Source organism: Narcine bancroftii, chromosome 6 (genome assembly GCF_036971445.1).
Source record: "Narcine bancroftii isolate sNarBan1 chromosome 6, sNarBan1.hap1, whole genome shotgun sequence".
NCBI classification, from domain to species: Eukaryota; Metazoa; Chordata; class Chondrichthyes; order Torpediniformes; family Narcinidae; genus Narcine; species Narcine bancroftii.
In genome coordinates this window covers 248053827-248066645 of record NC_091474.1, presented here as the reverse complement: position 1 = coordinate 248066645, position 12819 = coordinate 248053827, and the positions used below count along the sequence as shown (strand labels likewise).

Here is a 12819-nt window from a genome sequence, read left to right as displayed (position 1 = left end):
CTGGTGAAGCCGCACCTGGAGAACTGGGTGCAGTTCTGGTCTCCAGATTGAGGAAGGATAGTCTGGCCTTGAAGGCAGCCCAGAGGGGGGTTGACCTACGAGGAGAGATTAAATCACCTGGGGATATACTCACTTAAATTCAGAAGAATGAGAGGAGATCGTATAGAAACCTATAAAGTTATGAAAGGGATTGATAAGCTAGTGACAGGAAAATTGCTTTCACTAGAGGGTGAGACCAGAACTAGAGGACACAGCCTTAAGTTTTTCCAGAGTCATGAATCTGGAATTCTCTGCCCAGGGAAACTTCATTAAATCTCTAACAACCCCCCTCGCCCCCCCAGAGAGACCCATCTCTGACCCCCCCCAGAGAGACCCATCTCTGACCCCCCCAGAGACCCATCTCTGACCCCCCCAGAGAGACCCATCTCTGACCCCCCCCAGAGAGACCCATCTCTGACCCCCCCCAGAGAGATCCATCTCTGACCCCCCCAGAGAGACCCATCTCTGACCCCCCCCAGAGAGACCCATCTCTGACCCCCCCCAGAGAGACCCATCTCTGACCCCCCCCAGAGAGACCCATCTCTGACCCCCCCAAGAGACCCATCTCTGACCCCCCCGAGAGACCCATCTCTGACCCCCCCGAGAGACCCATCTCTGACCCCCCCCGAGAGACCCATCTCTGACCCCCCCGAGAGACCCATCTCTGACCCCCCCCCGAGAGACCCATCTCTGACCCCCCCCGAGAGACCCATCTCTGACCCCCCCCGAGAGACCCATCTCTGACCCCCCCGAGAGACCCATCTCTGACCCCCCCTGAGAGACCCATCTCTGACCCCCCCGAGAGACCCATCTCTGACCCCCCCCAGAGAGACCCATCTCTGACCCCTTCCCAGAGAGACCCATCTCTGACCCTTCCCAGAGAGACCCATCTCTGACCCCTTCCCAGAGAGACCCATCTCTGACCCCTTCCAGAGAGACCCATCTCTGACCCCTTCCCAGAGAGACCCATCTCTGACCCCTTCCCAGAGAGACCCATCTCTGACCCCTTCCAGAGAGACCCATCTCTGACCCCTTCACAGAGAGACCCATCTCTGACCCCTTCCCAGAGAGACCCATCTCTGACCCCTTCCCAGAGAGACCCATCTCTGACCCCTTCCCAGAGAGACCCATCTCTGACCCCTTCCCAGAGAGACCCATCTCTGACCCCTTCCCAGAGAGACCCATCTCTGACCCCTTCCCAGAGAGACCCATCTCTGACCCCTTCCCAGAGAGACCCATCTCTGACCCCTTCCCAGAGAGACCCATCTCTGACCCCTTCCCAGAGAGACCCATCTCTGACCCCTTCCCAGAGAGACCCATCTCTGACCCCTTCCCAGAGAGACCCATCTCTGACCCCTTCCCAGAGAGACCCATCTCTGACCCCCCAGAGAGACCCATCTCTGACCCCCCCCCAGAGAGACCCATCTCTGACCCCCCCCCCCCGAGAGACCCGTCTCTGACCCCCCCCGAGAGACCCGTCTGACCCCCCCCGAGAGACCCGTCTCTGACCCCCCCCGAGAGACCCGTCTCTGACCCCCCCCCGAGAGACCCGTCTCTGACCCCCCCCGCCAGAGTGACCCGTCTCTGACCCCTTCCCAGAGAGACCCGTCTCTGACCCCCCCCCCCCCCCAGAGAGACCCGTCTCTGACCCCCCCCCCCCCAGAGAGACCCGTCTCTGACCCCCGGAGAGACCCATCTCTGACCCCCGGAGAGACCCATCCCTGACACACCCCCCTGCAGAGACTCCCCCTGCAGAGACCCAACCCTGCCCCCCTGCGTGGACCCATTCCTGGCCTCCCCCCGGAGAGACCCATCCATCTTTCTCAGGAAAGGAGCGGATCACTTTAAATCAGAGATGGGAAAACTTCTTTAATCAGAGGATCGTGAGTCTGTGGAATTTGCTGTCACAGGTGGATGCGGAAATGAGGTTGTTTCGTTGTATTTAAGGCAGAGATTTACAGGTATTTGCTTAGTCCTGGGGATCAAGGGTTACATGGAACATAGAACCCTACAGCACAGGACAGGCCTTATTCCCTCGATGTTGTTCCGACCCTTATATTCCTTAAAAAATGTACTAAATCCTCTCTACCCCGGAACCCTCGATTTTCCTTTAATCCACAGGTCTAAGAGTCTCTTAAATACCCCCAATGTTCCAACCTCCACCACCACCCCGGCGAGGCATTCCAGGCCCCCACAAAATTTCTCCTGACGTCTCCCCAAAACTTCCCTCCCTTCACTTTGTACACACGTCCTCTGATGTTTGCGGATCCTGCCCTGGGAAACAGGCGCTGGCTGTCCACCCTGTCTATGCCTCTCAGAATCCTGTCGACCTCGATTAAATCTCCTCTCATCCTTCTACGCTCCAGAGAGAAAAGTCCCAGCTCTGCTCACCTGGCCTCCTAAGACTTGTTTCCCAATCCAGGCAACATCCTGAGAAATCCCCTCTGCCCCCTCTCCACAGCTTCCACATCCTTCCTGTAATGAGGTGACCAGAACTGAACACAATCCTCTAAGTGGGATCTCACCAGAGATTTGTAGAGCTGTAACATGTCCTCTCTACTCCTGAACTCAATCCCCCCATTAACAAAGCCCAGCGTCCCATAGGCCTTCTTAACTATCCTATCAACCTGTGTAGTGACCTTGAGGAATGTATTAATTTGGATCCCAACATCCCTCTGTTCATCCACACTCTTCAATAACCCTGGACTCAGCCTCCTGATTTGTCCGTCCAAATTGCATCACCTCACACTGATCCGGATTGAACTCCATCTGCCACTTTTCTGCCCAACTCTGTATCCTGTCGATATCCTCTTGTAACCTTCGACAACCTTCAGCTCCAACCACAACTCCTCCAACCTTCGTGTCATCCACAAACTTCCTGACCCATCCGTCCGCCTCTTCACCCAGGTCAATTATAAACATCACAAAGAGCAGGGGGGTCCCAGAACAGATCCCTGTGGCCCCTCCACTAATCACCGACCTCCAGGCAGAAAACTTTCCTTCCACTACTACCCTCTGCTTTCTATAGAGAGGCCAATTTTTTTTATCCACACGGCCAAGGTTCCCCTGAGGTCCGGTCGGTGCCTCATAACTTTCTAGACATCTCTCGTGCGGAACCTGGTCAAATGCCTCGTTAAATTCACGTCGACCACATCTACCACCTGACCCTCATCAATTTCTGTTGTTACCTCCTCAAAAAACTCAGTTAGACCCGTGAGGCTCGACCTTCCCTTCCCAAAGCCCTGCTGACTATCCTTGAGTAGACTGGACTTCTCCAAATGCTCATAGACCCTGTCCTTAAGAATCCTCCCTATTAGTTTCCACCCCACTGACGTCAGACTCACCCGTCTAGAATTCCCAGGATTCTCTCTATTACCTTTTATAAACAAGGCGACTACATTTGCTGTTCTCCAATCCTCCGGCACCTCCCTGCGGCCAAAGAGGATTCAAAGATCATAGCTACTGCCCCAGCCATCTCTTTCCTCCCTTCCCACAGCAGCCTGGGGTACATCGCGTCCGGCCCCGGGGACTTATCAATCTTGATGTGTTTAAGTAGATCCAACACTTTCTCTTCCTTAATCTCCACATTGTCCAGGACACAGGCCCGTTCAATTCCAACCTCACCCTGATCAAGGTCCTTTTCTCTTGTGAATACTGACGTAAAGTTTTTATTTAGACCCTCCCCTATCTCCTCCACCTCCAGGCACATGTTGCCTCCTTTATCCTTTAGTGGCCCCACCTTCATTCTCATCATCCTTCTGTTCTTCACATACACATAGAACACCCTGGGGTTCTCCATAATCCTACACATCAAGGCCTTCTCCTGCCCCCTTCCAGCTGTAATAAGTCCTTCCTTAAGCTCCTTCTTGGCTACCACGTACTTCTCATGAAGTCCTTCCTGTTTCCTATATCTAATGTTTGCTTCTTCCTAAAGATGAGTTGCCTGACCTGTTTTGTCAGCCATGCTTCCCTTTACGGAGGGGGGGTAAGATCGGGGAGTGGGGTTGAGTGGGAGGATGGATCAGCTCATTATTACAATGGCAGGGCAGACTCGATGGGCCAACTTTTGTTCCTACGTCTTGTGACCTTGTTTGACCTCGGTATGACCTGGCTGACCCCAAACTGAGCATCCAGACACGTCCCCATCTCTGACCCTGGTCTGACCCATCTCCACCTCTGACTCCAGGCTTTCCCATCACCACCTCTGACCCCAGACTGACCTGTCCTCACCTCTGAGCCTGTCTGAAGCCTCCTGGTGTTCCCACAGCACCAGCCAATGCCCGGATTGTCCACGCCGGCCAGGCCTGTGTGGTGAAGGATGAGAACCTGAGTGAGAGAGTCTACACGATCCGTGAGGGTGACACGCTCGTCCTGGTCTGTCTCATCAATGGACATCCACGCCCTCAGGTACCTATGTCCAGGCCGAGGGCATGGTGAGGGTCTGTGATATCACAGTGGGCAATGAATGGCTGTGTTCCTAGTCTGGGTGGGGGTGGGAGGGTGTGGGTGGGAGGGAGTGGTTGTTGATGGAACTGGGGATCTGCCTGCATCTCTCTTCCCCCCCCATCCCCCCCTCAGGTGCGCTGGACGAAGACGGTGGGCAGTGCATCAGACCGTTTGCAGGAGAGACCGGTGTTTAACGAGACGCTGAGCATTGCAGCCATCCGGCGGGGACAGGGCGGCCGGTACTACTGTAAGGCGGAGAATGGTGTGGCTGGTCCTGCCATCAAGTCCATTCGAGTAGATGTCCAGTGTGAGTGTCCGGCTGCCCCTGACCCACCCTCACAGCTCAGCTGTCTCCCCCACCAGCCCAGGCGGGAGGAGCGGAGGGGTGGTGGGGAGGAGGAGGGGGGAGGGGGAGTCCAGGGTCTGTGGTCCAAAGTCAGGGACTTGGTTGGGGTCAGAGACTGTGGCTGGGGGTGTCAAGGGGAGATCAGTGTTGGCAGTCACAGGTTGGAGGAACAGGATCGGGGATTGTGGGTCAAGGGGAGGTCAGGGTGGGCGTCGCGGGTTGGGATGAATGTCTGTAGCCAGTGGACACATTGACCAGAGGGCACACACTCGGCTGCAGGACTGGTGTGGAGACATCTGACCTCGAACGTGTGGGGAGCAAATGTCTGGCATCTACTTCACCATGGACTTGGTTCAGACACGGCCAACCATCTCCTGCAACCCTGTACCTCCCTCCCAAGACCCATCACCTTTTCATGCTGCCCTGCCCCTCCTTTCCCAGACCATCACTGTCTCCCCAGACCCATCACCATCTGAAGCCCCTGTACTTCTCTCCCAGACCCATCACCATCTCTCCCAGACCCATCACCATCTCTCCCAGACCCATCACCATCTCTCCCAGACCCATCACCATCTCTCCCAGACCCATCACCATCTCTCCCAGACCCATCACCATCTCTCCCAGACCCATCACCATCTCTCCCAGACCCATCACCATCTCTCCCAGACCCATCACCATCTCTCCCAGACCCATCACCATCTCTCCCAGACCCATCACCATCTCTCCCAGACCCATCACCATCTCTCCCAGACCCATCACCATCTCTCCCAGACCCATCACCATCTCTCCCAGACCCATCACCATCTCTCCCAGACCCATCACCATCTCTCCCAGACCCATCACCATCTCTCCCAGACCCATCACCATCTCTCCCAGACCCATCACCATCTCTCCCAGACCCATCACCATCTCTCCCAGACCCATCACCATCTCTCCCAGACCCATCACCATCTCTCCCAGACCCATCACCATCTCTCCCAGACCCATCACCATCTCTCCCAGACCCATCACCATCTCTCCCAGACCCATCACCATCTCTCCCAGACCCATCACCATCTCTCCCAGACCCATCACCATCTCTCCCAGACCCATCACCATCTCTCCCAGACCCATCACCATCTCTCCCAGACCCATCACCATCTCTCCCAGACCCATCACCATCTCTCCCAGACCCATCACCATCTCTCCCAGACCCATCACCATCTCTCCCAGACCCATCACCATCTCTCCCAGACCCATCACCATCTCTCCCAGACCCATCACCATCTCTCCCAGACCCATCACCATCTCTCCCAGACCCATCACCATCTCTCCCAGACCCATCACCATCTCTCCCAGACCCATCACCATCTCTCCCAGACCCATCACCATCTCTCCCAGACCCATCACCATCTCTCCCAGACCCATCACCATCTCTCCCAGACCCATCACCATCTCCTGCAGCCCCTGAACCTCTCTCCCAGATCCATCACCATCTCCTGCAGCCCCTGAACCTCTCTCCCAGATCCATCACCATCTGCCCAAACCCATCACCATCTCCTGCAGCCCCTGTACTTCTCTCGGCAGACCAATCACTGCCCTCCTTACAAATTATATAACCATATAACAATTACACATTAGAAACAGGTCAGTTCGTCCCTTCTAGCCCATGCAGAAGACATTCTCCTACCTCGTCTTATTGACCCACATCTGGACCATAATCCTCCAAACCTCTTTTGTCCATAAAACTATGCAACTTTTCCTTAGATATTAAAATCGAATCCACATTTACCACTTTGGGCAGAAGCTCATTCCGTACTCCCACCACCCCCTGAGTGAAAAAAATTTCCCCTCATGTTTCCCCTAAACTTTTCCCCTTTTACTCTCAATCTGTGCCCTCTTGTTTGAATCTCCCCTCCTCTCAGTGGGAAAAGGCTGTCCACATGGACTCCATCCGTCCCTCTAATAACTTTGAATACCTCTATCAAATCACCTCAACCTTCTATGCTCCAGAGAATAAAGTCCCAGCCTATCCAACCGTTCCCTGTAACTCAAACCCTGAACCCCCATCAACATTCTCGTAAACCTCCTCTGCACTCTCTCTCTATACTGGTTATATCCTTCCTGTAATTCAGGGACCAAAACTGCACACAATATTCCAAATTTGGCCTCACCAATTCATGTGCCACAACGTCCTGTTCCTCCCCTCCCTGATCCATGGTACAGGCAGTGATCCTGAGATCACCACCCTCGAGGTTCTGCTGTTTAACTTCTTCCCTAACTCCCTATATTCCCTCTTGAGGACCTCATCCCCACTCCTGTCTCCATCATTGGTCCCCACGTGGACCACGACACCCAGATGCTTCCCCTTCCCCTCCAGAATGATGTGAACTTAATCAGAGACGTCCCTTACCCTGACCCTGGCCTTCCCCGTCTGGGAGGTTCGATGTCATTCACAGAACCTCCTATCTGTTCACCAAACCAACGAGTCCCCAATCACCATCCCTCTCCCCCACCTTCCCTTCTGAGCCTCCCCTCACCTCAGCTGACCAATCACTGCCCCATCTCACTTCAACCAACCAATCACTCCCCCTCCTCTCCTCAGCCGACCAAACACTGCCCCATCTCACCTCAGTTGACCAATCACTTCCCCTCCTCACCTAAACTGACCAATCACTGGCCCTCCTCACATTAGCTGACCAATTGCTGTTCCCCTTGGCAGCACAGAAGCAGCTAATCACAAGCCAGCATGGATTGCCCTTGGTTCGTGATTGGCTGTGGTTGTCGGGTGTAGAAGCAGGTCCAGTCGTTGTGTTTCCAGATGCGCGAGGAGGGGATGTGAAACATTGTGCCCAGCGCAGGCATGCAGGATGAAGGGCCTGTCCTGGTCTGGCCTACGCCCCATCATTACCGAGGGTCCCTTTCCTTCGCTGAGTGACCGGTCCCGTTGCCAAGGGCACCGTTGCTTTGACTGGCTAGCTGATGGCTGCGTTCTATTGCAGACCTGGATGAGCCGGTGTTGACAGTTCACCAGAGTGTGAGTGATGTGCGTGGGGAGAATTATTACCGAGAACGAACTGTCTTCCTGCGATGCACGGTCAACTCCAACCCCCCGGCACACTTCACCTGGAAACGCGACGGGCAGCCCGTCACCCAGCGACAGGACAACGGAGTCGACATCTATGAACCACTTTACACCCAGGTGAGGCCAAGGCCGGGATCCCCTCCCCTCCCCTACTGGGACCCCCTCCCCACCAGGATCCCCTCCCACACTGGGAAACCCTCCTCACTGGGACCTCCTCTCCCACCAGATCCCCTCCCCTTCCCCACCAGGGCCCCTTCCCTTCCCCCACCGGGAACCCCTCCTCACCAGGACCCTCTCCCCCTCCAGGATCCCCTCTCCTCCTCCCCCTTTCCCCCACTGGGAACCCCTCCTCACTGGGTCCCCCACCCCCACCGGGACCCCCTCCTCACTGGGAGCCCCCTCCCCTCCCCCATCTCCACTGGGAGCCCCCTCCCCTCCCCCCATCCCCACTGGGAGCCCCCTCCCCTCCCCCCATCCCCACTGGGAGCCCCCTCCCCTCCCCCCCATCCCCTCTGGGAGCCCCCCTCCCCTCCCCCCATCCCCACGGGGAGCCCCCTCCCCTCCCCCATCCCCACGGGGAGCCCCCTCCCCTCCCCCCATCCCCACTGGGAGCCCCTCCCCTCCCCCATCCCCACTGGGAGCCCCATCCCCACTGGGAGCCCCCTCCCCTCCCCCATCCCCACTGGGAGCCCCCTCCCCTCCCCCATCCCCACTGGGAGCCCCCTCCCCCCCCATCCCCACTGGGAGCCCCCTCCCCCATCCCCACTGGGAGCCCCCTCCCCTCCCCCATCCCCACTGGGAGCCCCCTCCCCTCCCCCCATCCCCACTGGGAGCCACCTCCCCTCCCCCCATCCCCACTGGGAGCCCACTCCCCTCCCCCCATCCCCACTGGGAGCACCCTCCCTTCCCCCCATCCCCTCCCAGGATCCCCACACCCCTCTCCCACTGGGAACCCCTCCCCCCATCAGGATCTGCTCCTCACCAGGACCTCCTCGCATCGCCTCCCATCGCCCACTGGGTCCCTCTCCCCTCTCACTCCACAACGGGACACCCTCCTCTTCCCCATTGGGGCCCCTCCCCCTCTTCTCCAACCAGGACCCCCTCCTCTTCTCCAACCAGGACCCCCTCCTCTTCTCCAACCAGGACCCCCTCCTCTTCTCCAACCAGGACCCCCTCCTCTTCTCCAACCAGGACCTCCTCCTCTTCTCCAACCAGGACCCCCTCCTCTTCTCCAACCAGGACCCCCTCCTCTTCTCCAACCAGGACCCCCTCCTCTTCTCCAACCAGGACCCCCTCCTCTTCTCCAACCAGGACCCCCTCCTCTTCTCCAACCAGGACCCCCTCCTCTTCTCCAACCAGGACCCCCTCCTCTTCTCCAACCAGGACCCCCTCCTCTTCTCCAACCAGGACCCCCTCCTCTTCTCCAACCAGGACCCCCTCCTCTTCTCCAACCAGGACCCCCTCCTCTTCTCCAACCAGGACCCCCTCCTCTTCTCCAACCAGGACCCCCTCCTCTTCTCCAACCAGGACCCCCTCCTCTTCTCCAACCAGGACCCCCTCCTCTTCTCCAACCAGGACCCCCTCCTCTTCTCCAACCAGGACCCCCTCCTCTTCTCCAACCAGGACCCCCTCCTCTTCTCCAACCAGGACCCCCTCCTCTTCTCCAACCAGGACCCCCTCCTCTTCTCCAACCAGGACCCCCTCCTCTTCTCCAACCAGGACCCCCTCCTCTTCTCCAACCAGGACCCCCTCCTCTTCTCCAACCAGGACCCCCTCCTCTTCTCCAACCAGGACCCCCTCCTCTTCTCCAACCAGGACCCCCTCCTCTTCTTCCACCGGATCCCCCTTCACTCCCCCACCGGGACCCCCTTCCCACTGCGACCCCCTCCCTGTTCCACCCACCAGGTGCCCCCACAATTTTTCACCCTTACCCCACGCCATGCCCCTGACCCCGTCCAAATACGCCATTACTCCACACTGTTTCCACGCCTCCACTCTTGACCCTAGACCCCACCCCAACACTGTTCCTGTCCCCATTCCTGACCTTTGACCCCTGACCCCACACTGTGCCCACATGACAAGATCCCTAACCCCATGACTCCACATGCCAGTCCATGACCCATTCTCCTACCCCTGACCCCACTCCCCTTACCCCAACACATGACCCCACCCCTGATCCCACATCATGCCCATGCCCTGACCCCTGACCCCATATGTTGCCCCTTCCACCCCGTGGCCAGGCCAGAGGTGTGTGGGGGGCAGGGGCTATGTGGGAGCTGCTGACTATACCAGCACGGCCTGTGTGAGTGTCCCTCTGACGCCCCCCCCCACCCCCGGCCCGGTTCCTCACAGGGAGAGACCAAGGTGTTGAAGTTGAAGGACCTGCGGCCCCGAGACTACGCCAACTTCACCTGCCTGGTGTCTGTCCGCCACGTGTGTGACATTCCCGACAGATCCACATCCTTCCTCCTGAAGAACAGCACAGGTGAGTAGTGACCCTGTCCCTGACATGGTGGGGGGGAGGGGTATGCACGGAGGGGGGAACAGCAGACCCGGCTGGGGCTGGTGCAGTGTGTGGAGAGGCTTGGGTGGGTTCCTCTGGCCAGGGAGCTGAGGAGGGGACGATGCAAATAAAATATTGAGAGGGAGATTGTCGGGTCTCTCCCGCCCCTCAGTGACCATGCACTGATTCAGAGTAAAATTCAAGATTATTTTATTGACAGAAATGACACAATATCACACAAGAGTTCATTTCGTCTGTTGTAAGATTCACCACCGGCCTCTTACAGACGGACCTACAATCAGAGAGAACAAAAGAGTGTGTTCCCCCCCCGGCAGAGTGTCTGTGGATTTGCCTCCCATGGCGGCCCCACAGCCACACACAGTCTATTCCAAACCATCGGGAACGTGAGTTCCAGATCTGAACCTCCAACATGGTCAGGGACCCTCCAGGGCCACGGCACCCCCTCGCATCCCGGTTCCGATACATGGTCCCCCTCCAGCCAGTCCCAGCCAGTTTCCAGCCACCCGCAGCCTGTGTGTTCAGCCTCAAATCTCCCTCACTGGTTCACAGCCAGGGTCACCATCCCTAGGGTCGTCCCCTCTGCTTCTTCTCAAATGGGCGGGTGGTCTTCCCGTTTTCTGGTGCCCTGCTCCAGTCCTCAGCTTCCCTGGAGCCTGTAACCTCTAGTGGCTGCTACCGATCACAGGAGCCTCCATCTTGGGCACAGACCCCACAGGTGCGGGATTTTAAAATAAGCCACCGCCAGCTCCTTTAAGGGGCCATTTAAAGCCTGTAGGGAGCTGACAGCAGTCGGATTGGACGGTTGGACCCTGCGGGGATCTCATTCAACACAAGCATGTCCCCGGTATTGTACTGACCTGTATAAACCCACCCCATGTCATTCCAACCCTTCCCACCCTCACAGCCCCGAACCTCCCTGTTTTGAGAGGGTCTGATGGTTTTTCTGAAAATCATGAGGCAGACGACATGGATCCTTGGCTGCTTGGATTCAGAACTGGTTTGCTGCAGAAACTCCAGGCTGGTCGCTGGTAGAACCAGAGAACATTGCCACACAGGTAAAGGCCCTTTGGCCATGCTGGACTGTTATTCTGCCTCGTCCCACTGACCTACACCAGTCCATTTCCCTCCCTACACCTCCCATCTACAGACCTGTCCAAATTCCTCTCAAATGTTAACATTGAGCCCACATTCACCACTTCAGCTGGAAGCTTGTTCCACACCCCCTCTCTGTGTGAAGAAGTTCACCTGAAACTTTTCCCCTTTCACCCTTAACCCATGTCCTCTGGTTTGTATCTCACCCACCCTCAGTGGAAAAAGCCGAGCTACATTTACTCTGTAAATGTCCCCTCATCTTCTCCGCTCCTTTCCCTGTAACTCAGTTCCTGAAATAACATCCTAGTAAATCTTCTGTTATTGGTATCTTTCTTGTAGTTCGGTGAACAGAACTGCACACGATACTCCACATTTGGCCTTGTAGCGAAGTATTCTATACTGAGCTCCTATTGACGTTACTGTACACATTGTCGAGTTATGTATACGCGGGGAAGTCAATGTACACGCTGTGGAGTCTAGTGTAAGACTGACACCTCCAGGTTTGCCTGCTGGGCTGGGCTTATACACATCACTGCTTCTGTCACGTAGACCGGATGTAATATCGTCAGCCCAGATAAAAACACGTCTTGGATGCAGGTCAGTTTCCTGCTTTTTCCATGACATGTCTGCCATTTTGGGACCCGGTTCGCTTGCTGGTAATGGGTGCCACACGACCCTCCCCCCACCTCCGAACCAGCAATCCTGCTGCGGACCCCCGAAGCCTGAAGTATGTATATTTTTTTGTTTGGGCAGTCCTCCTCTCCGCTGAGGCGCCTGAACCATGAGAGGTCCCTCCAAATCCTGACGGGCAGGTTTGAGGCGTCAGTTTCAAAAGCTTCCTCTTTACCTCTGATGTCCAAACTGTACGTCGAACTATTGCGTCTTAGTACCTGGAAGGGCCCCTCATACAGACGCTGGAATGCTCTTGGAGTTCTGCAGGTTCTGGGGTATGTAGGATCTGGCCTGACCGGGTTGAGATGGCGGTATGGGCGCTAAAGAACCAAACCTCACTGAGCTGGCTTAGGACGGCTGGGGGCGTCTCCTCCCGTCCTCGTGAGTCTGATACAAATTCTCCTGGAACCATCAGGGGCGCACCGTAGACCAGCTCTGCCGAGGAGGCACCTATATCATCCTTGTGCCATTCGTATGCCCAAGAGTATCCACGGCAATTCGTCAATCCAGTTAGGTCCCTGCAGACGCACCATAAGGGCTGATTTCAAATGCCTGTGGAACCTTTCTGCTAGTCTGTTGGATTGTAGGTGGTATGCAGTTGTATGGTGCAACTTGGTCCAAGCAGGGTGGCCATGG

The 12819-nt window shown here is 56.7% G+C and overlaps 2 protein-coding genes across 5 annotated transcripts in view; one reads left to right on the top strand and one right to left on the bottom strand.

Annotated features, from left to right (window-relative positions):
• Positions 1-8927: 8927 nt before the first annotated feature.
• Positions 8928-9863, bottom strand: LOC138737387 (A-kinase anchor protein 5-like). Its single transcript, XM_069888134.1, has one exon. It carries the CDS (start codon positions 9861-9863, stop codon positions 8928-8930), a length of 936 nt encoding a protein of 311 aa, XP_069744235.1.
• Positions 9864-10288: 425 nt separating this feature from the next.
• The window catches only part of LOC138737223 (MAM domain-containing glycosylphosphatidylinositol anchor protein 1-like), a 33845-nt gene continuing 31314 nt past the window's right edge, over positions 10289-12819 (top strand). For all 4 annotated transcript variants that reach the window (XM_069887910.1, XM_069887908.1, XM_069887907.1 and 1 more), the window contains exons 1-2: positions 10289-10380; positions 11324-11474. In XM_069887910.1, coding sequence (XP_069744011.1) covers positions 11354-11474 — 121 coding nt within the window. In that variant the 5' untranslated portion in view covers positions 10289-10380; positions 11324-11353. The remainder of the gene's footprint in view (positions 10381-11323; positions 11475-12819) is intronic.